We start from the raw sequence: 23,990 nt of genomic DNA, 5'->3' as shown, positions 1-23,990 counted from the left end.
GTTCTTTGAGTTGTATCTATGTGCTAATAATCTGTGTTTGACCAGCTCATAAACTGTATCTTGAGAAACCAAGGCTTTATAAAAGATACTTTGTCTCCATTTGAATGTTTCAAGAGATGGATGATCCATATCTTTCTTTTGTGGTGTGTTCCCATGATTAATCATCTTTTTTTTAAGACCTATTTTCTGATTTGAATATATCTTGTAGATGGTTCCAATGATTGGTTCATGTTATGCCCTGCGCCTTTAGATTAATGAGTTCTTTAGTACCCACTGTATTCTTCTCAGGATGGTACCAAGTCACCTTTCAGTGTTCTTTTTGGTAAATTAATCAGTTTCTTAGTGTAACTTACTTTCTCCCTTTTGGACGTGAAAGATAGCCCATCACAGATGATCAAGACCTCTCTGCCCGTATAGTTCTATCAGTTTAATTTGAGATTGGTGATGGTTTTGAATTGACCGTTTCCTCTGTGAGACAGAGATCTCTTTAAAACATAGTTTGGAGGTAAATTCTTGTATGTATTTTCACATCATATAATTTCACTCACGTTACTATGAAATGAGAGAGATACATTTTTTAAAATTCAAACAAATAGAAATTGCGTAACTTCAGGTTATTAAATGCTTATGACAGTAATTAGAATATATATATATAAAATGCTGATTTGACTAGTAGATCTTGAAATGTTATATTCTTTAATATTCTTTTATGTCAGACTGATGTTTTTTCTGCTGCAGTGCACCTCTCTAGAATGTATTTCTTACGGTGCTTGGCATTTGTTTGGTGAGAACAGTGGTCTCAAAGTTTCTGAAGAACATCCACGTGCTCCTTTCAGTTACTTCACGTAGGAAGAGGCATGAGTCTACTTAAAAAACTATTTCAGTATTTCCTTGTCTCGCTAAGCTTTTTATTCAATACATTTTCAAAGCACTGCTATATATTTCATTATTTGCATTTTAGATTGTGTGGGAGGAAAAAAAAAAGAAGGGGAACCGTAGGGGGCCTCACCATCCCTCCATGGTCCAATCAACAATGTTACTCCCTGCAGTTTGTCTGATTAATGGCTGCGCCTCCCACTGGGTTTGTGTAATAGGTGCAAGCAAGGTGTTTAGAAGTACTTTGTGCTTAATTGCTCTCGAGGTCAAAAGCCTGAGACATGTACCGTGCAGGGAGAAATTCATTCTCAGTTTTTAATAGTTGACTCTCCTGAATGCAGTCATAAACTTTAGCATTATTTCCTTATCTTGACACAGTTGTATCACTGAAGTCAAGAAAGCTTTGAATTGTATTGTGATATTTGTGTATTTTCCAAATGGAACTAGTGTGATCTGGTCACTACAGACCTAGTCATCTGTAGCAGTTACCTAAAGGTGAAGTGGAGGGTTTAGGGGAAAAAGGAAAAAAAAAAAAAAAAAAAAAAAAGACTTCCTAGGAGTTGGTATTTTGGAAATAAGAGTTAAAGTAGTTAAAAGTAGTTAAAGATATGGTGGTTACATGGAATGCATGAAAACAATTGCTATTTGAAAATGGATTAATCAGCCATTTAATATTTATGAATCAATAGAAGGAACAACATAAATTAATTGGGTTTTATTTTTGTGCTTGCCAGCTGCTCTTATGCCTATAGTTCGTAAAATATAGATTTCTTCCTACTAGTAAATGACACCATTTGGCAGTCATCAATTTGTCTTTAATATTTTTGTCATTTGGGAATTATTGTGGAAAAATTTAGCGATCTCTGATTTAATTAAGCATTTCCTGTTATGCAATGATAGTGCATTCTTGGATTTCTCACTTGCATAATATTTCCTGTTCTAATTGGCCTTTTGTATTCCATGGAAAAAGCAGTCTACTTTGAGTTTTCATTGACTGATTGGATTGATTATTCAGAGATGGCATGCTGGCAATGTTATTTGTTTCATAGAAATGTAGTCAGAAACACTATTGCCTCAACATCTATTAATGTGTTTCTGTTTTTCAGTTTGCAAGTATACAGTCCATGAACGCTGTGTCTCCAGAGCTCCCGCATCTTGCATCAAAACATATGTGAAGTCTAAAAAGAACGCTGAAGTAAGTTTGGGGTAGCGTTAACTTTGCCATGTACCTGTTAATTTAGTAACTCTGTGTATATTTGCATTTTTCTTTTGCAGGTAATGCACCATTTCTGGGTAGAAGGCAACTGTCCAACAAAATGTGATAAGTGTCACAAAACTATAAAATGTTACCAAGGCTTGACTGGACTTCACTGTGTTTGGTGTCAGATCACAGTGAGTATACTATAGTAAAACCTTTAGCATGGGTAAAACCTTTAGCATAGGTTAGAGAGAAAAAAATCATAGAATATCTTTCTAAGCCTAATAATTTCAAAGGTCTATTCAAATTTGTCATCAGCAATGGCTAATGTGTGTTTAAGGGATGGTATATACAGAATATTCTTAGGACTCCTTAATTGTGGCAAGCCAATACTCTTAAAGATGTGCTTTGCTTCATGACAATATCCAAATGAAAATAGTATATGCCACTCTAAAGAGCAGAACTCCCAATCTACACTACAGAAAGATTACGAAAGAGTTTTCAGTACCAGGGAAAATCAAGGTCACTGTGACACTAGGGCAGAATCCTAATTTATGGTGTACTGACGGGCAAATGAAATTGAGGATATTTGGTAAGATACAATGATTCCAAGTGTTGAGGAACAATAGCAGAGACATGTTGATAATATACTAACCTGTGCACCAAGTCTAATATATACAACTTTTGCGCACTCCTTATTCAGCAGGAACCAATAACTGAAACTAATGACATTCAGGGAACACTGCCCTTATAAGTGAGATCTTCATGCTAGAAGGAGCAATGCCAGTATTTCTGTTTCTAGCCTGGGCAGGATTTAAATCTAAATGGGGAGAGATTCAGCCTTCTTCAAGGGGTTTTGCTGGGTTTGCTGTTATCATTACTGTTATTGTTATGGAACAGCAGTTGTTTGTTCAGTGCTTTAAATAACAATATGAGACTGAGGCATTTGTGAATGTTTGTTTTCAACGTACAAGTTAGGATGTTTTATGACATATTTTCTTAACACAAGAATACAAAATATGAAACATCATCAAAGAAAATAGATCCAGGATACTTTCAGTGATAAGCTGTTATGATTACTTAAAACCCAATATTTTAGAAGAAAGCAAATATGTAGTCCAGATTGCTGTCAAAATTTGGATAATTTATGTAGAGAATAAAACACCCAATCCAAAATTTTTTGCATGCAGATAATTAAATTTAGGCAATGACTATATGTGTTTAGCAAGACAAGTAAGAGTGTTCTGCTCTCTGTATAGGAGTGTTTACATCTGTATGATATGTGTGTGTCATTCAAGAAATACATATTATACAAGGCTCCCTTTTAAAGTCAAAGGGATTTTCAAATTCTGTATCTCCTCAGTGGAAATTATTTTCCCATTATTTCATGTGAATCCAGACCAGATTTGTAAAGGGTTTTTACTCCTTGAAGATGAACATCAAGATTCAGAGGATTTTCATAAGAGCTGTTATTCACTGAAGAAATACCAAAGAATTATTTATAATTGAAATCACTGTAAAGGAAAGGAAGAGGCTAAATACTTTTGAAAATATCCTAAGTGCTTGTGTGCATATTTAAATGCCTAAATGTCTGTCAAAATTCCAATTAAAAATGAGTTTGTGTTTTTCGACAGCCAAAATTGAAAATCTTGGCATTGAGGTTTAAAATTTTGCAATTGTACTTCTGTCAGTAATTTAAAGATTTTTTTCCTAAAATTAATTTTTATTTTAAAAATAACTTTATTAATATTTTTATTTATTTTTTATAACTTCAGAAGTAAATTAGACACATAAGTGAAGTCTGTGTATTTTTAAAGACTTCAAATTACTCCTTTTCACTTTGCTTGCAATTCTTTGTATTTGATATGTTCTATTGCAATAGCTCTATTTTCTAATAGAAATAGCTTTATTACAGAGAAAAGGTATTCTAAATTCTTTTATCAGATGCATGATTTTTGAATGGATATTCTGAAGTTATGTAGTTGTCATCGCATCCTTCATGTGTTTTCAACTCCTCATACCACACATTTATGGGTTATAATCTAAAAGGATGCTAGCTATTACACAACTAATTCTGAGCCTCTATCATGCATTTTAAGTTTCTGTCCTTACAACTTAATGGAGTAACTTCTGATGTCACATAACTGGATCAAGTCCCAAAATTTAGAGGTGTTTTTCACTAAGGAAGCTTGCTATACGGAGTTCTCAGCCAAACCCCTGATCCCTCTCCCATGCACTCTGTAGTTATCTACCAGGGTCATGTAAACGTTTTTTTTTTCCTCATTTTGTCTCCAGCAAATACATTTTTTCCTACTTTGCAAGCTTGTGAGGGATGTAATATTCTACAGGATCTAGATGTGGGGGAAATGTATTTAAAAACTTCTAAAACGTTTTTTTTTGAGAAGAGATGCATATTATTTTTTTCATTGTGCAAAGTATTATTTTCATTAAAGCTACATATCTTCTACCATTTTTGTTATCTGCTGTGTGCCAATTCTCTTGTCAAAGATCAGCAGAGACTAATAAGAAGATTAAGCTATTTTTTCATAGATAAGTTTGCGTGCCACTGAGTAGCAAAGCTGCTAATTACCACTGAATGTGTGAAGATACTTTTATTTGATGTAATGTGGCCTGGTGTGCATTAATTATGGTACAAGTAGCCTTACCACTTAGGCAGAGAATTAGCATGACAAATGATTTAGATTAGAGGGCTACCAAAATACTCTCACAATGAGGCTTTAATGCTCAGAGTAAATCGAAACTTGTTAGACTTTTATTTTCTGTTGCTAAGTAACTGCCTAAAAAGGTAACTTTGCAGTATAAATGAATATGGGCAACGCTAATATTAGATGCCATTCAGTTCAAAATTCAGAAATGTTATGTCAACATTAACTGTACCAGATAACTTAATGACCACCATGTTACAGGTAAAGTTTATGTACGTCCGCAATTGGTATAATTTTATTGTAATTTTAATAGAGTTCATATAAGTTGAATTGTGTAAGGGAAAATGAATCAGTCATTGGAAAAATGTGATTTACAGATGCAGATATTGAACTACAGATTTTGTAACAGATATTGAACCTGTTGAACTGATGTTGGGTGCTACCTATGATACTAGTTAAATAATTTTGCTGATAAGATTTTTACTTTACAACTCCCAGTATTTATGAGCCTGATTATTTTTCTTTACTGCAAATGTACGTATCACCTCAAAAATAATAAGCAGTATGGGAAATGGATGTTACCTGAAGACCTTAATGCACAGTTTATTAAATCAATGTAGAAATAGAAACACAGAATAATTTAGGTTGGACAAGAACTTAAAGATCATCAAGTTAAAAATAATAAATTTTCACAAATTTCACAATATTAGATTGATTTTCTTCTGAGTGTCTCTAATGATATTGCAAAGTATAACAATAAAATGTGAATGCTTTGCATGATCCAAGCACACAAATGCCTTTGTACTATGTGGCTGGGTATTTTGAGACATTTGAATTGAGTTAAATCCTAAATTATCAACAAGAACTCTTGATTGCTAATGCAAAGTATTTCTATAAATTTATCATTACTTGTTGCCATTTTATGCTGATGTCAAATCCATATGGTTCCCTTCAACCTTTGTAGCAATACAGAGGTAAGCCAATGCTCTTTCAGTCAGCAGATCTGAGGATATTCTTTTCATGTTTTCAGAGTGGAACTCTTGTCATTGCTTTCAAGACAACTGGATGAGTGCTAAGATTAAAATGAATGCTAAATTAGAAAAGGGGAGAGTAATTCAGGTTCTGCAGCAGTGGGTGGAAGCCTGAACATTGATTCCATCCAGACCAAAATTTACCCAATGCAGCTTAAAGCTCTTAGATATTCCTATGTTATTCTCTTATAATTGAATGGATAGTGGCTATCAGCTTCAGATAGGAAACAGAGTTGTATCAAAGGCTGCCTTGAATTACTTACTAGTAGTAGAACAAAAGTTCCTGGCTCAGTGCAAGAAGTTCTCTTCTGAAATGAAGGTTTTGATCACCAATAACACTATGCTGATGTTACTGTACTGCCATGCCATGTTCTTACTTTGTGTGCTGATCCACACATACAATTTCCAAACTGGAAAATACCTTAATCCGCCATTCCTTGCTTCAGTGTAAATTCACTGGTTTTGTCAATCCTAGGAGAATTTCCACTGCAGTGTGTTTCGTTTTCCTTCCAGTACTTTAGTAATAGTTAGGTTAATGAAACTCACGCTGTTCTAGGATGCCCATTTTTTTACACCATAAGTGTAAAAGGTTTAAGCTGGATCTTCATTTTCTGTCTTCCCGTAGTTGCATAACAAGTGTGCTTCACATCTGAAACCTGAATGTGACTGCGGACCTTTGAAGGACCATATTTTACCACCCACATCAATCTGCCCAGTAGTATTGGTGAGTTGTCCTTATGTGTATTTCAGATGTAATCCCCTCTCATATTCAGCATTAAAATTATGCTGGGACTGTCTGCCAGGTGTTTGTTACATTCACAGGACTATGTGAACCTTAAACACAATGTGTAATCCTGGCTGATGTGTTTGTAGGCATAAGCATGTTTTACCCTCTGCATATTGCATTTTCCTTCATGTGAGAATGAATTTTCTGTAGGGCATATTATGACTGAAGCTGACTCAGGTTTTATCACTTATTCAGACTGTACTTACCAGAAACTGTATAGGCAGAACACTTCTACATTTTACATCTTTTATAGATCCAACTTCCCAGAATAATGAAGTTATTCTTATGAGCAGTTTTTGCTTGGGATGCATATTGCATGTCTGCAATGCTGAGGTCTCTGATCTAAGCCGGAGGTTACCTAGAATGATGACACTGGTCTTGCAGTAAGCTATGCATCAATATTATGGTAAATTTTATTCTGCAGTCGTGGACAGTAAATTTCTCTGTCCACAAAAACAATAACTCAATTCAATGAAAATAAAAATGCTATGTGTAGGTTGTATAGAAAAGAGCTGACCATTGTATCATTAAAAAAGAGCTTGAGAATTAACTTATGTACTCACATACTTAAATGGATATTTTATGCTGATAAAAATCATAGCATCGTCATATTCATAAAATAACAGATGAGTGGTCCTCTTTAAATATATTTCATAATGGGAGTAAGAAATGCTTGAACTTCAGAGAGAATAATTTATTGTGGGGAGGAAAAACAAGAAAATATATCTCCTAATCTTAAAACAATTTCTGATCACTAGGAACAATGATATTTGAGCCTATTGTAAATTAATTATTTTCTAATTAATCTTTTTTGGCTGTTTATAATCTGCAAATGAATGGATGCTAGACTTTGGCCCTCTACTTGCATAAACTGGGATTATTCCATTGCTCTCAATGAAGGTAAAGCAATGGAAACCTGGTTTTAATATTTACAAAATATTTTAAAGTATTTTTTTAAAAGTCATAAGAGCATTTTTGTAGTTTGTATCGTATTTTGGTATCATCTGGACAAGTTCTGATTAATAATTGTAAAATATTGTTTTAAGTTGGTTGGATGATTACATTCTGCAGTACATTATTTAATTTTCAGGATTTTAGGTCATACTTTAAAAGTCAGCATTTGGAATTCATGATTTTGTTATTGGGCTGTTTTCATTTCAATGTTATTTATCATTTGCCATTGTTATAAATGGAATAAACCTCAGCATGAAATTTCATCCTCAATTAAATTGGTGTAACTCCATTTTCTTTTCAGGAGAGGAAGAGGAATAGAGGAATTAAGATTTTTATTCCACAATTGGAGTTTAGTTAAGTTGTTTAGAGGATATGTAAAACCACTCTAGAGTCAAATCACCCTTGTTTTATCGCCATATTTTTAAGGCAGAAGCAGAAGTAAATATGTTTTCCTGTATCAGAATCATATTACTAACAACATAGCACAAGACATGTATTTCAGCACAATGTATATTGTTAGGAATGGAAAATGTATTTTACTGTGATTTAAGAGTGACTTAAAAATTTTGTAGTGTATTTGTTTATCTAGCAGTTTCTTACAAAAATGTATTACAATCCTGAGTTTACTTATGTTGCGAATAATATCTCAATGATCTAGGTAATAGGATTTCCTTCTAAAAGTGATTGGTTATTGTGTGTATATTAATAGTGTTGGTAATTTTTAATTAGGTTCTCCTATTTTCAGTTATAGGGATTCCTTTTGAGAAAGATAGTACTTCAGTGTATGTGAAGCCAGCACTCTCAATAATGACAGGAAAACCACTGAAAATATCTTTTTCAAAATTGTCTAAACATAAGTGTTTGTACTAAAAATTCTGTCTTCACACATATCAGATCTGCTATACTTGACAGTGTAAAGGTCTTTCATCTAAGACACAGATTTAGATTCAATAATCAGCTGAGCATTAATATTCTTTCAATGCTACATTTATGTGAAAGGTAAATAAAAGTAGATAACCCCAATGTTTGCTGTACCAGGCTTATCCTTGAGTATTTTGAGATGTTGTACACAAATTTATTTTCTTCTACCATAGGATAGATTATAGGAGTTGTGGGAAAAGCAAGATGAAAAATTTTGTATCTTTGATCTCCTAAAACTGTTGGCCCTCCCTACCACCTGTAACTTTGGAAGTCCAGATTAATTCCAGAAAATTGCAGAGTTCTTCTCAGACCAAGATGCCTTCTCAAAAGTTTTCCTTCAAGAGTACAGGCTAAATCCCTCTTATCTTTTCTCTTTTGTGAAACTAAGGACATTCATACTTTTGCCTTTTTCATCCAACATGTCTCATGTCTCATTTCTTCAGTTCATGTGAAGTCCAGCCTCAATGATTTCTACAGAGAAAAGGACTTCTTTCATGAATTGCATTTCACAGCACCATGTACTATGCCAGTGCTGCCAAACTGATCTCTAAGCTGCAATTTGTTGTTCAGGTCCGTATCTCAGTTTTTCCATTTCCTAGGTATCCATTAATGTCCAAAATCACTATTTCAGCTGTGAAAAATAGATTAAAAAATACCCTTCCAGATTTGAATATCACAAAGGGTGACACTTCCCTAAACACAGCCATCTCTGTTCAGGTGTCTGTTCCCAGCTACTCATTTAGGATCTCTTTAGACACAAGAGAGATTTCTCTAAGGTAGAGTGACTCCTAACAGCTGGAGAGAGAACCAAAATGCCTGGTTCTCAGTTAGATGGTAGATAAAGGGGCTCCCATCTTCAAAACTGCACAAAATAGAACTTTTCAAATGTTATTCCTAAATACATCATCAGCTGAAAACTAAACAATGGGGAAACTAACAGAGTTGATACTGTGTACATAATGGAAGCATGACATATCTGTTTAGATTCAATGTCTTACAAAGATTTTTAATATCTCACTGCAGTAATTGTAAATGTTTTAGTAAAATGTAGCCTGGCAACTTTAAAACTAGTCTGTTTTACTTTTCTGTTTACCATATATAAGGCTCGTTGTACGGTAAGTTTTTTGTTCAAGGTAAATGAGTTTTGTTATAAACCGTGTGTGCAGATCTCAAGTGATAGTCTTTTAATAGATGTCAGATACACTTTAATGTTACTCTCTTTTATTTCAGTAACATTTTAATTAATTCATACTGATTGAATAAATGTACATTGAGACTTGTTTCCTAATGAGGGCACATTTAGAGGAAAGGTTTTGCATCATTCTGATATCCTGTGGGTAATTATATTCTAATTATATGGTGGGGGGAAAAAGTCTATAACTCAGTGCTGATATTGTTCATTGGACCCAATTAATTATATGCACATAATGAAAGTTCATGATAAGGTTGACTGGCAGTGAGTTTAAAAATCTTTAACTCAATTGAATCCTAGCCTACCAAGAGCTCAGAATTAGATCATAACCAGGTTAAAAACTTGGTATTGGAATGAGATGAGTGAGTAGTGAAGAAAAAAAGATTGGCCTTTGCTCATGATACAGGTTCCCTCCTCCGCCCTTTTATAAGGTAGAATGGGAAAAATGCGTTTTGGCTTTTTTTCATTTCATGCCTGCCTTTACTTTGCTCTATTTATTGATGAACACTGGATGTTCTAATTCATATTTATGTTTGTAGAAACATAATTAGATTTTCAATTTCCCACCAAAATAGATACAGCCTTGGATAGTGATGAACCAACCAATAAAAACTTACTATTTAATAGATGTGTATTTCGTCCATAATGCATGATGATTTTGATCCTCCTATTGTTTATGTATGTTTTACAATGAACTATTTTTCACTTAATTTCTAACACTGGTTTGGAAAACTATGATTAAAACTGTTAATTTTGGAACAAGAAAAAAATTATGGTATAAATTGAAAAACATAAGATACTCTGCTTATACACTGTCTCCATAGTAACTAGTTTATTTTAAAGGTGGAGGGTCTGGTATAGTATTGAAGGCAAGAAATTAAAGAAATAAAATTTAAAATTGAGTCAATTTCCTTATGTTTTTATTTTCAACTTGATTGTTTTGCATTCTGGGAAAAATGGGTCATCATGATAAGTTCAATACAACTCACATTTTGTTTCTTTTCTCTTGTGAATGAATTTGACTTTTTTGTGTAGTGAAGTTATTACAGCTTTTTAGGACAAAATCATATAAGATTAAATCAATCTGATTCCAGTGTGAATTTGTTTGGCATTTTATTGTCCAAAAACATAAAAGTTCAAAAATCTTTTGTTTATTAGTTCTATTTAGGCACATAAAACAATATACACAGCAGATTACAAAAGGTTTAGCTAGGAAATATGCCTTATGCAACTACTTTATAATCTGTAGCTTCAAGTTTTTGTGTAAATATAGCGTGTTGACATGCTGGCAAAAAGTAATACAGAATTAAAGTTGAAAATACAGTTTAAGAATTTTCTTTGACTATTTGGTATTTGGAGATACTACATAGAATAGCTAATGGGTGTATTATAATTACAACATTGTTCAATAGATATTTTTTTCCATGTCTGGTAATATGTTTTACTAATACTACTTTTCTGTGAGGTATGTAGATTTTCTGTGAGGTATGGGAAAGCAGAGTTGCAGAGAGAGAAATGGGGAATTAGCAGTGGCTGGTTGAAGAATGAGCTTTCTTAATCCCTTTTCCAGTTTTTAATCCTAAAATGATTATTCTGTTTTTATAATAGTAGAGATAAGTTTTAGCTCAGCTGAATTCGAGATCAACATGGAACACAGAAAGTCAATGCAGTGTGTAAGCATCTTTATGAGCAACTCAATCCTTTGAAGTTGAGTACTAGCCTTATTCTGGATTTCTGAACTATAAAAAAACCACAGTTCATTGAATATAGTGCTTGGCGGGCGGTGGGGGGTAGTTGAATTTAAATCTGGTTGTTGAATATCAAGTAATGACATAGCAATTGAAACAGATTTTAAAAACAAAACAAACCACTTTTTTCCTTTTCAATTGTGTATCATATTGCAACGTCAGTTCTCTGAGAATCTAAATCAGACTTGAAATATAATGGTGTGCTTATCTACACTAAGAGCTTTTTCATTTCTTTGAAGTCAGAAGGAAATTAATAATTGCCCTGGAGGAAAATGTATCTTCCTAACTAATTATCTGTTCGGCAAACACTGTTCAATGTTAAAATAATAAGATGCTGATAAACTGAAATGGCAGCCATTCAATCATTTTAAGTTATATCTGGTTGCCTGCCCACAACTCATCGCTACAGTCTGTCCCTAAGTCTATTCCATATATTCTCTCCCATTGGAGCTTACCATGGTTTTATTTTCAAAATTCTTTTCCAAAACTTATGTCTTTCTTGGACAGTGTATATAATCAGCTGCTATAGCCCAACTCCCCCTGGTGGTCTAGAGGGTAAAGGCGCTGCGCTGTCACCGCCGAGGCCCAGGTTCGATTCCCGGTCGGGGCCACTCCCTGGGCAGATGGAGCTCATTAGCCCTGTAAGGCAATCCTGAGGACCTCGTTGCCACCGTCCAAGCTCGCTTGGCCCCGGCAGATGAACCTCAGGATTAAAGGGTGGGCTCAGTTCCGCGCGCACTGTGTCTCACCTAAAAAATCCAATGCGCAGGCTGGAAGGTGTAAAGACCTTCCCCGGTTCTTCGTTTGCAAAGACTGGCCATTATTATATTATAGCCCAACTTCATTTTGAGTTGTAAATCAAGTTAAAAGTCTTGGGCCCTGCTGTTGTTGCATGTTGATGCATATATTGAATCTGCACAATGTAGAAGGCAAGTTGTCTTTAGAAAACTGAATGAACTAAGGCCATAGTGCTAGATGAGAAAGACTTGATTGTGATTTGATGATTAACTCTTTACATCTTTATTTAGATAAACTAAACAAGCAAAAAAAAGTGTATGTATATATCAAGTTATCACATAGTGATACCTTGTTTAGAACAAGGAACAAGTCTTGCAGTTACCAGTTTTAGAAGGTATTCTTAAATCACATTGTCTCCATTCCAGCGTTGTCTTTTTTGCATGTATTTTGGCTACTAGTGTTAGAGTCCCAAAATGCCTTCTTCTGATTGATATAATGTGATTTTTTTTTCTTAGCTGCAAATATTTCTATCAAGACAGCTCTCAAATTAATTAGAAGCCTTATCTTTCCTTTATAGTATGGGCTTGTGCAGCTCACTGGACAGTATTTTTACTGGAGAATTAGTTGATAATCTTGTCCACAGGATGACTTTTTCTGCCTATGGATGTAGTGCTGAGTATTGTGCCACAGCTCTATTAACCTTCAAGAGAGTATAGTGTGGTGTCCTAATACTGGACATTTTAATTAGCGCATACACAGAGTTAGAAGTGAAAATGTGGAGAATTTAGAAAGTAAATTTTCAAAATATTTTAGCACATCTGAATCACAGTTACTTGGATGTGATATCTAATAGATATTGCAGATAGATTGCTCCCCGTGGTTTTGGGGTAGTGATGATGTGGGTATTTTTCAGTATTTGGTTATTGTGTAACTATGGGCAGAAGTGCGTGGAATGATATTTTTGTAAGCAGGGTCTTGAATGCCCTGTAAGTTTACAAAATTACAGTCTAGGAGTACTTCCAAATATTATTACTAATATTGTATTAATAATAATCTATTATTATTATAATCTCCTTGAAGATTCCTATGTCAATAAACAAAATAGCTCTAAGGAATTACAAAGTAACTTTCTTCCAAGTTTCTTAAAAAGGACCCCAAAGCATCAATTTGATATTCAAGTCCCATATTTAAACTTACATGGCCTTCATCCTGCAAACATTCGAGAATATCTTTACACGGTATTCCATTAATTCTAATGACCAAATTCCCCTGATCAATATCTTTCAAGTTCAAGTTTTGTAGTTCTAAAATAAGATTTTTTTTTTAAATAACTGTTTGAGTTGATGCTTATTAACAAAAAATTTGGTTCTCTCCTTATGCACCCCCATCCCCAACTAGGATATATGCTCCATCTGAATGTGTATATTATAAAAGAAGTAATTATCATACAGAAGAAATCTCAAGTTTGCAGTAGTTACCTGACAAACTGTGTAATGTTATTAACCATTCACTAATGGCTTTGCAATCCTGTTTAATGTATAAGTAAATTGTAGTTTCATGTTATAAAACAAATTGTTTTAAATCATTTCAGCTGTGTAGGAAATAATCCTGAAAAATAGATTTGCAGTTATTGATCAAAAGACAAGGTGATAAAAGGAATTTTTGCTGCATTGTCCCGGCAGTGTCAGCAGTTAAAATGTAAAGAGTAACTGTTTAGTAAGCCTTTAGTTGCTATTCATCTGTTTTATTCTAACAGCTACAGTAGAGTATGATAGTGTTTTGTGTAAAGGCAAAGACTGTACTTCTATAAAAAGAAAGAGTAGTTGTAGCAGAAGGTAACTTTTTAAATCAACATTCCTTGATTTGCTTGAGAATTCAAAGACTTGGAAGATAAAATAAAAAAAACTCCCCAGGTAGCAAGTATCACTTTTTGCTATTCAAAAGAATAAAGTCCTCAGGTTTTCTAATATTTTTAGCTGGTGCTAAAAAGATCCCACACACAGTTTTCAGAATATAAATTGCTAATATGACAGCCAAAACATCAGGAGAGTATGCTTGTGCAAATGTGTAAAAAAAAGCACTGTGTATGTTTGTTGTTAAGTACAAACTGCTGCAAGGTAACATTCCTTGTGAACATTGTTCATGCCCTTTGCCATCACAGCTGTTCAGTGTTGCAGCCTAACATTCTCTTTTTCCAACAGACGCTTCCCACGTTAGGAGGTTTGCTCCCTGAGGTGCGTAACGGGAGGCATCCATGAACGCACGAGTACTAACAGATCATGATATTGTACATTCTTTTTTGCTATGAAGTGCATTTTGGGGCTGAACTGAAAATCTAGATATTATATTCAGTGTTATTATTTGAAAGGCAGTGTCCTATTTATCAATTATTTTCTAATTTGGATAAATATGGGATAAACGCAGTTGAGTAGATTTTATCTGACAGTGATCTCTCTGGAGCAATCCTGAATGGTAGAAGCTCCAGTTAATGGATATTGACTGCAAAGTGAGAGTTCAAGGGGAGAAAATAAGGCATGAGAGGTGCAAAAATGGGTGGAAAAAATTTTTGTTGTGATAAGTACAATTTTGAAAGGTATGTGCTCTGACACATATCCAAAGAACAGAAAAGCTTGATTCTTTGAGCCATCAAAATGTACAATAGCGACTAAACTGCTGTATCCAGTATCTCTATCAACCTCATGCATGTCTACTAAACAAAATGGTTCACAGATACAATGATCATTTTGTATGCTTTATTTAGCAAGATATTAAATACAACACAACTGTTATAGAAACATTTCTTACCTTGAGAGATAAATTTTTGCATTTTATAAAACCATTTTATCAATGCATGTCAATTTTTTCTTAACATTTTTAGAATTTGTAAGCTGTTATCTACAGATGATTTTAAGGTTTTTTTTTCTCATTCAAAAATTACATTGTTTAGTTCCTGACACTCTCTGATAGCTTAGTAATGTTATAGTTTAGTATTATAGTTCCCAAAAGTAAGATATTCAAAGCCAGTTTTCTACTTCATATATAAAAAACAAAGTGTCTGTGCAAGATTATTTAAAATAGATTTTTTTAATGAAGTGGTAAATCTTTTTGTGTTCCAAAAATTCATTAGAATTATGATACACATTATTATATTATACAAGCTGTAAGTCAGATCCTCACTAGGGTGACACATAGAAAAATTATAGGATGTATAACTCTACGAAATCTAGAATCTCCTGTCAGCTTCTTCAGAAATTTTTCAGAGAGCACTGTTGGTAGAGATGGTGACATTTATTGTGGTATCATACTCATATAAGATGGGTGATACAAAATACTTTATTTTTACTTTCTTCAAAAATCATCAGTGAAGAAAGCAGAGGTTCAATGATAATAAGGTCAGGTATTCATCTTTGATTATTTTATTAACACTCTAGACAATTCTGTATCATCAAGATACTTTTTCCTTCATGTTATATAAGGTATGTGGTCTAATCTTGTTTTGTCTTTGTGTGTGAGTCAAGCAATAGTTTTGCTTATCAGACAGGAAATATAAATTGGAGAAGGAATGTTGCTTCTATAATAATGCAGCAGTCATAGGGCCAAGCCAGCTGAGGGTATTTGCTGCTATTTGTATCAGCTGGAACAAAGACCCCAATATCCAAAACTTTGCTTTAGGTAATTGTTACTGCATTTTCCATTTGAGTGATTAAAAACAGCAGGTTTGGGCACTGTTCTCAGCAGTGTATACTTTTCCTCTAAATAATAGCATGATATATGCAAGAAGCGTTTTAGTGCTACACTTTATACATAGGCCTCTTTTGAACAATGTTTTTTTTTAACCTCCCTAAGTGCATGAACTCAGTGTGCTAGATCTATTCCTTTCTGTTACCTTTTCCTTTGAATTATCACAAATATATTCTTTACCTTGAGATTTTCCAAAGCTTTTTAAAATTTGCTCTCCATCTCTGATCTTTGTTAGAAATCAGCATTTTTTTACTAGCTGTTTCTCTGCTTTACTGACATCTGATTTGATTTTTGAAGATGTTACATTATTCATGAACCAGATTTGTCCACAATGTAAAATCCTATTTACCGTGGTATGCTTACTTTTTATAAGGTAGTGACTTTTAAGGGTAGTTATTCACAAAGTTGTTTAAAACCCCAAAGGAGCTTGTTAAATAGGTAACGAAGTGTAAAGATTCCTTCATACTGAAATATCTTACTTGCTGTCCTTGGCATTAGCAATATCATTGTGCAATAATGATTTGTGTTAGTTCAAAAATGTTTCTCTGTTTGGGTGCCTCATCATAGTTCTACTTTCTAAATAATCATCAGTAAGTAAGTGCAGAGTTGGTGATTTCTTAGGCAGTAATACGTACAGCGTTTGTCTGTGTTTTAAAGGTTAGGGCTGAGATGAATAGCTCTAATTGCTTCAACCATTTTCTCTTTAAAGAAATGAATGATATTGTATTCTAGACTCTTAGACCTCCTCTAGAACTGATCAGGCTACTCAAAGCATGCAAAAGCTCAGTTAACTAACCTCCTAGTCATCTCACTCATACAGGAATTTGTGTAGAGATCCTCTACTTTTGTTTTTTCCTGTGGTATAGGTTTGTCAGTCCTTTTATACAAAATGTGATCAGATTGTCACAGCACCTGGCTACCCAAAGCAGCCTGGGATGACCTGGACCACTATTTGCATCAGGACTACATTGAGCCTGTGTCAGTCTCCAAACTTAAAGAAACTAAAGATGGCATAAAAATGGTCGTGGTTCACATCTGTGTTAAACTGGGAGTTGTTCCCTTGCTGCCCAAGAATGTGTCAATATTTTTTACCAATAAAAACTGCTCTAGAAAGACTTTCATGGGTTAATTGTTAGTGCAATCCCTAAGGCATTATCAGAGGTAGCACAGAGATGGGTTTGGCCTGGTGTGGAACAATGAACTGCTTACCGAATGCAGTTGCAGAGGGTGCAAGAGAGTCCTTCATGCTACTTTCTAGTGCAGCAGCTTTGTGCCAACCCATTCCACTGACTAGTTTAAAGCCTTTTCGCACTAGTGAAGTGAGGAAAGTGGCTGGGGTGCAGTTGGGATTGGGCACATCAATTCTGTTTTATAAACATCTGCTGTCTTAATTTATGGTGTATTTTTTGGACAACGTGAAAGGACATTCTGGGTACATGACATACAAAGAACAAGGATTTTTTTTTCCTACTCAGAGTTTTCTGAAATGGCCTGATAAGAGTTGAAAATATGATTACAGCATACTTCTGAGCTTTCCTCTTTCAAGTAACCATCTCATTCTGCTGTGTATCAGCAGCAAAAGTTGCCAATATGTTAGAATCTGATGAAATTCTGTTTTCTTTCTGTTGCAAAATATATGTTTTATAAAAAACCCCTCAGCCAATTGATTATGGTGTATTTTGCCAAAGTGGAAAAGTACTTTGAAGCATCCAACCTCTGCTAGCAGTTAGTATGTAATCTTGATAAATTACTGATATCTTATCAGTTACATTGTGTGATTTGCTTTCCAGTTTCAGAGCGCCACCCTGGTAATGTCAGATTACCTTTTCACATCATTGCATTAGTTTGTATTGTGACTACACACTTTTCATCCATCTATTGCCTAGTCATTGTGAAATGCCCAGGCACATAGATAGATATTATGTGAAGTGGCCAAACATTGTGTAGTAACTTGACTGAGATCTCATTTTCATTAAAGCAGAATCTGACATTACTCACTAGTCAAAAAGCAACTGTGTGGAGGTACAGTCTCAATTACAGTTGTATAAAATACAGTTGTGTATATAATATATTAAAATGTTCAGTTTTCTCCTTTTCTCTTCTTTTTTTCAAGGAAAGACAGGCAACAGTGAAAAAAGAAAAGAGTTGCCCCCAGCAAATGAACAAACTGGGAGAACGGAACAAAATGCAAAGAGCAAATTCTGTCACTGTAGATGGACAAGGTCTTCAGGTGTGATTATTGTTATTCTAATTTTGAGCAGATGCTTGTAGGTTTGAAGACAATGATAGACTGAGAGATCTTTAAAGTGAAATATACATTCACTCTTCTAATATTTCACTTTTACATATTTTAAAAATGCAGTAGATAAATTCTTCCATTGGTTCAGGAATCCTATGGTGTAAATCTGCTTCTTACATCACTGTTAGGATTTCCAAAGAAATTAAGGGGGAGGGAAGACTAAATCACTTCTACTGTGGGATGAAGCTGAATTTGTTTGTTTTGTGCCTGTCATACAGTGTTGTGTAAATTTACTTTACAAATCTATGTCTTGATAACTATTCACTTTTCTCATTTGGACCTGTTAATTAATAGATAGAGTAAACTTCAAGGATGTAATTTGTGCAGGTATTTCTAAGTAGAGTATCTGGCATATTGACATTAACAGTGGAGAGAAGCAGTGTGTTTTCATTACTAGCAATATGTATAATAAAAATGGAAGGTTTTCTGCTTGAAAGAAAAACTTGTGTGTGTGATGGGCTATTTTAGAGCAGTAACTTAGAGGCATGCCAGAAGTTCTGCCTGAACTTCTGACTACAACTATGAGTAGTTTTGAGTGAAATTAGTGTTCACATGCATGATGATGCTGCTTGATTTCCTCAGAATTAAATTATCGGCGTGATAAGAATGTGATAATCATTTAATATTCTTTAAATGTTGTCTGTTATTTCTATCTTTTGATATCTTGAGCTTCAGTAAAAAGATTCCCTTACTATATATACATTACTTTATGCATCATAAGTATTTCAAGATATACCTTGTAGTGTCAGTATAGGAAAGCTTATTGTGTTGTTTCATTGTTTTAGGTTAGTGAAACATTCTTATTAAGACAATCCAAGGAAAAGAAAAAAACCCCAAACTAACTCCAAATCTGAAAAACAAACCCTAAACCCTATGCAGTCACATGGCTTCTCCACTGATGATGTAGTAGGACATTGCAGCAATCATTAGCTATTGCTTTCAAGATTCTCTTCCTGTACTTATCATTCTCACAGGCTTCACTGCAATCCAGATTGTCTGTGACAAACCGTGGAGCAAAAAGACCAGAGTATTAATTGACAGAAAGCTCAAGATCTAATCAGGCACAGTGTGACTAATAAATTGGTGCTAAAGAAAATGCGTGGAGTTTTCTAACTTTCAGTGATATACACGCAATTCCTTTGAACCAAACTGTTCTGGATAGAGAAACATCTTTACTTCTGCGCATAGTTTATTTTCAGCTTTTTTTAAAGTCTCTATTTTCCACTCATGTTATACAGTGCCTGACATATAGTACTTGGTCTGTTCAAAACAGCAACCCCTAGCATGACTGACTCTTGCACACACAACCTTAAATTATTAAATGTTCTCCTTTAAGGTAATTAGGTCACAAGATTTTCTGTAAGTTTGTTAATGTGATCCAAAACTTATGTTCTATCTTCTCTCTCCGGGAAGAATCAAAAGCCTAATATTCGTTGTTGTTTTTATTTATTATACTTAAGATGGAGAAAAAGAGAGAGCATAATAAGACGATAGAATTATTATTGAATGGACTTGAGATGGTTTTTGAAGTGCTTGGTATTTTTTTTTTGTAATGAGACATTTGTAATGTAGTACACAATACAGCACTGGTAATCATGGTGATAACATTAAAAATCATTCTGTGAATAATTAGTGATGGCCCTAATTTGCTGATTATACCATGGTCTTTGTTTTTCTCTGTTGGATTAAATTGCTTTTGAGTAACAGGAATTCATCTTAGCATCAAATACTAAATTTTTGATTGGTAATAATATTAAAATCTAATTATTATGAAGGCTGAGTGGATCTTGAAGGATACCATAGTAAAAGGATGGATCAATGAGAATGTTAGGGTTTTTTTCACTCACAGATTATATAATTTTGCAACTATTTGCATAAAGATGTAAGATGCCATAAATATCACTGGTAAATAATGTTAGCATTTTTCCTAAAGATGGTCTGGAGAAAAAAATTCTATATTTGATCAAAGTGTAGTACTCTTATTCTCTCTTATAGTGCATGCTACTCTACTACCCTGATTCTGCTGTTGTAGTCGCATTTTAATGATTTTCAGTGAGCAAGGATATTTTTCATAAAACTTAATCAGTGTGTTAATTGCATTTGTTTATGATTTAAGTTCCCAAGGTAACATAGATCTTCGTACTACTTCTGTTAGACCTCTGTTTTCAGTATGGGAGAAACTATATATAAATGGTCCACTGTTTATTTCTTTTTCTTTTTAATTTTTACTCTAAGTCACTTGTCCTATAACTTCGTGAAGATTGCCTTTATATCATGCTAGATTAAGGCTTGACAGTGTTCACCGATTTAGTCTAAATCTTTAGCTGCATTTTTATTACATAAAAATGCTATATGTTATCTGGAAAAGTAATTTGGGAAAGCTGTAAAAAATTAGTTAAAATTTATTTTGGAACTGAGTGGAATACAGACTAGTTATTACTTTTTTTGTTTTTTTTGATTATTCAAAACCTTCTGCTTACAATAATATGGTTGAGTCTTGAAATAAAAGATTTAAAATAGAAATAAGTCCATCATTTAGCTTTTGTGGAGAAAAGTATCAGGACCAAACCCTCCTTCCATCAGACAGCAGTGAGCAGATAACTTAGTGGCAGTGGAGGTCTGCACTACTAAAAGACAATTAATCATAGTTAAGCACATTCATCTTGCCTCTTTCTAGCTAACCAGCATAATGATCAGGATTATTATTTCTAATTAGAGGAAGTAATAGATCATGTATAACCTTAGGATGAGTCTCATTAATTAACCCGCGTCCTAAGGGATTTCAGTAGGTATTCCATCTCTGTCACAATGAGCACCATTGGTTTACACTTAGTTCACAGGAACAAACATCATGGGAATTGGCTAAATAACTAAAATTGATTAAAAGAGTAGATAAAAATTAAATATATGACAAACTTCACTGTATTCTGCAATTTGATGTATGTTTCAACATGTAGCACTTTACTGTGCCAGAAGGTGATACTGAGTTGGTTTTATGCTAAGTTTAATTCCACTGGGTTTGTGGAGTTTTCCATTACTTTTTGTATGTATCGGAACAGATTTTATTCTATTGTTTGTGAAATCAAGAATGGAGTTGACACACTAGTGCTTAACAATTCCTACTAGAAGGAAAGTGCTTTTAGATGCCTGTAGGATTATATGCCTATGTCTATAGGATGCCTGTAAGACTTCTTAGCTATAAGGTTTCTCAGGTTTTGTCTTAAATTGCGTTTTATGAAATCTTCAGCTGAAGAGATTTTGTTATTTCAGGAGTTATGAATAAGGATTTGGAAGCAAGGCCTTTCAGTTTATCATTTTGAAACAGAGATGGTCTAAGCTTCATCCCTGAAGTTGTTAGTGCATGACTTTGGAAGTGTTGACTCTGAACTCTTAATATACTTTCAAAGATTCTGGAATTGATTTATGTCTAAAAGTGATAATTTTTAATATGAATAGTCTAGTTGCATGGTTTAAAAACAGGTATTATAGAGAGATGTACATTTTTTTTATGTTCAAATCTATGGAGTAAAGGCAATGAACACACACATATCAGAGTATCTGAAAATTTAGAATAACACCCTTGCTTACAAGGAAGATGTTAGTTTGTAAAGCTAAACATTATGAATTTGTAAACATTTCCCTGCACAAAGGAATTAGAAAAAAATTGTTAGAAATAATTGTCTCTTCAGTATATCCTCCTCAGTCTTCTCTTCTGCAGCCTTGCCCTTCTTCCACATAGTTTCTCCTCCGTTTTATTACGTTTACCAGCTTTCTCAGGTGTTTAGAGGAACTCTTTATTGTTGTGGTTGCCACATTTTAGAAAGTGTGTGATTTCTTATCTTATCAAATTTTGCAGATTTCAGTACCTTAAAAAAAAAAAATTATTCTGTCAAATTTAAAATTCCGCATAGCTATATTTGACCTTCATAGCAGAGTGTCATTTCTCACTCCAAAATACAATTTCTTCATAGCTTTTTTCCATAGGAAGTTACTGTCAGAGTAAGTCATGTCTGTCTTACATCAATCAGTAGAGAACAAAACTTTAAATTAAACATATATATATATGTGTGTATATATATATATATATATCAATATTACACTAGAATTATAGGTTTAAATGGTACCACAACTGTAAAACAGATAGCATTAAAAGAGAAGTCACTTGCAATTTCTGGCAAATTAATGAAGTGAGGATTATTGCAAATTACAATATTGCTTCCAGATGGATTACAAAGCATAACATAGAGTTTGCATTAAGCTTTTTGTTTTCTGTCTACTATAGGAAAAAATGAATGCAACACACAGCATTAATGAGTGGCTGTGTTATTCCCTTCTTTTAGATCACTCCAGTTCCAGGCACTCATCCACTTTTAGTTTTTGTCAATCCTAAAAGTGGTGGGAAACAAGGAGAAAGGTAAGTGTTTTTTTTTTCTTTTTCCCCTCTCTTTCTTTATTCTGATCTCTGTGAGAGAATTTTAAAAGTCTATACATAAGAAAAAAATCTTTTTATACTGTTATGCCTCACATTTGAACATCCTAAATCCTTTTAGTTATAAATTCTGCAGTTACAAACTAGAATTTAGTTTATAGAGCAGTTTTGTTTCAAATTGAAAAAAGTAGCTGTTGCATGGGTTTGTGGGATTTGCATGAGGATGTGAGTTGTTATATTTTGCATTAAAGCTTTGAGTTGCTAATTGTTTTCTTTTAATCTATGTAATGATTTTACAGACAGGCCAGAAATTCAAATTAGAAATGGTATTCCATTTTCTAATGTATGACTTACTTTTTAAACACTTAATAGTAGAGGCTCTCATGCCTCTCCATAAGATTTCCTACAAAGAAATCTTTTGGTTTGCTTAGAGGGTAAGCATTCTAACAATCCAGGTAAAGTATTAAAGTCCAATCACACAAACTTAAGGGACATAATATGTCCATATATATGTCAGTAATTACGTTCATTTAAATTCAAAATATCTAATTTTATTAGTTTAAGTGTTACTGTACTAGAGGCATGATAAAGTAAGGAGCATTGTCCTTCTACCCAGTCTGTCAAACTCTGAGTTAGTTACCCCCTAAATAGACTTTCCTGAGTGTGTTTCAGAATCACAAATGCTAACAATATGGCCATTTTTGATAATAACATAAATCCCTAAATTTTTATAGCCATGTTGGTGCTGTGACTTTCAACTCTTGAAAGAGATTATGGCCAAAGATGACACCTGTGGATACCGGGTGATATGGGAAACCCAAAGCAAAATAGGAGGGATCCAGTGGGATTCTAAAGCTTGCAGCCAAGAAAGTAAACTACAAGCAGGTCAGCTTTCCCTAGCTTGTCCCCACTGCCTATAAGAGGCACTAAAAGTAAGCTGTCAAAAGTGAAAAAATCCTGCAGGGTAAATGTAAGGGTAATTCTCAGAGCTGAAGAGCAGTTAAACAAAATGGTATTCAAAGGCTTCTGAGAGAACAGATTGTCATTTGGGAGCTGACTATGTAATCCCTGGAGTAGTATACCTAGATCTCAACTAGGAGTGTCAAAGGATCTAAAAGATTCATGACTTCGCAATCAGAACAAAACAGTGTGAGCCATCCTGAGTATTCATGTTTTAGACACAGTGGCGGTGTGAGGTAGCCCTGGTCTGCTGAGCAGTCAGGGATGTTGTGGAAGGTAACCTGCACTAGCACTCAGCTTGACTATTTTATAGTACTTACATGAAATGAGTAGATCGGAGATCCAGTCTGTAATTACGTAGGTGAGAGGCAGGTTAGAGAGCTGCACTTACATAGTTAGTTACAGCCTAGAAACAATTTAATCAAAGACTGTTTCACAGCTTTCAGTTCC

The 23,990-nt window shown here is 34.0% G+C and overlaps 1 protein-coding gene across 6 annotated transcripts in view; it reads left to right on the top strand.

Annotated features, from left to right (window-relative positions):
- DGKB (diacylglycerol kinase beta) overlaps positions 1-23,990 on the top strand; it is a 383,794-nt gene that overhangs the window by 148,872 nt on the left and 210,932 nt on the right. For 4 of the 6 annotated variants that reach the window (XM_027877896.1, XM_027877899.1, XM_027877895.1 and 1 more), the window contains 6 exons: positions 1,983-2,071; positions 2,152-2,268; positions 6,397-6,495; positions 14,313-14,345; positions 17,966-18,082; positions 22,492-22,565. In XM_027877896.1, coding sequence (XP_027733697.1) covers positions 1,983-2,071; positions 2,152-2,268; positions 6,397-6,495; positions 14,313-14,345; positions 17,966-18,082; positions 22,492-22,565 — 529 coding nt within the window. The remainder of the gene's footprint in view (positions 1-1,982; positions 2,072-2,151; positions 2,269-6,396; positions 6,496-14,312; positions 14,346-17,965; positions 18,083-22,491; positions 22,566-23,990) is intronic. The other 2 variants (XM_027877901.1, XM_027877900.1) reach the window with 1 other exon arrangement.

Source organism: Empidonax traillii, unplaced genomic scaffold (assembly GCF_003031625.1).
Source record: "Empidonax traillii isolate 1590-97213 ecotype Southwest subspecies unplaced genomic scaffold, ASM303162v1 scaffold35:size4298261, whole genome shotgun sequence".
NCBI lineage: Eukaryota > Metazoa > Chordata > Aves > Passeriformes > Tyrannidae > Empidonax > Empidonax traillii.
Note: the sequence above shows the minus strand (reverse complement) of the source record. Positions and strands in the feature narration are given on the sequence as shown.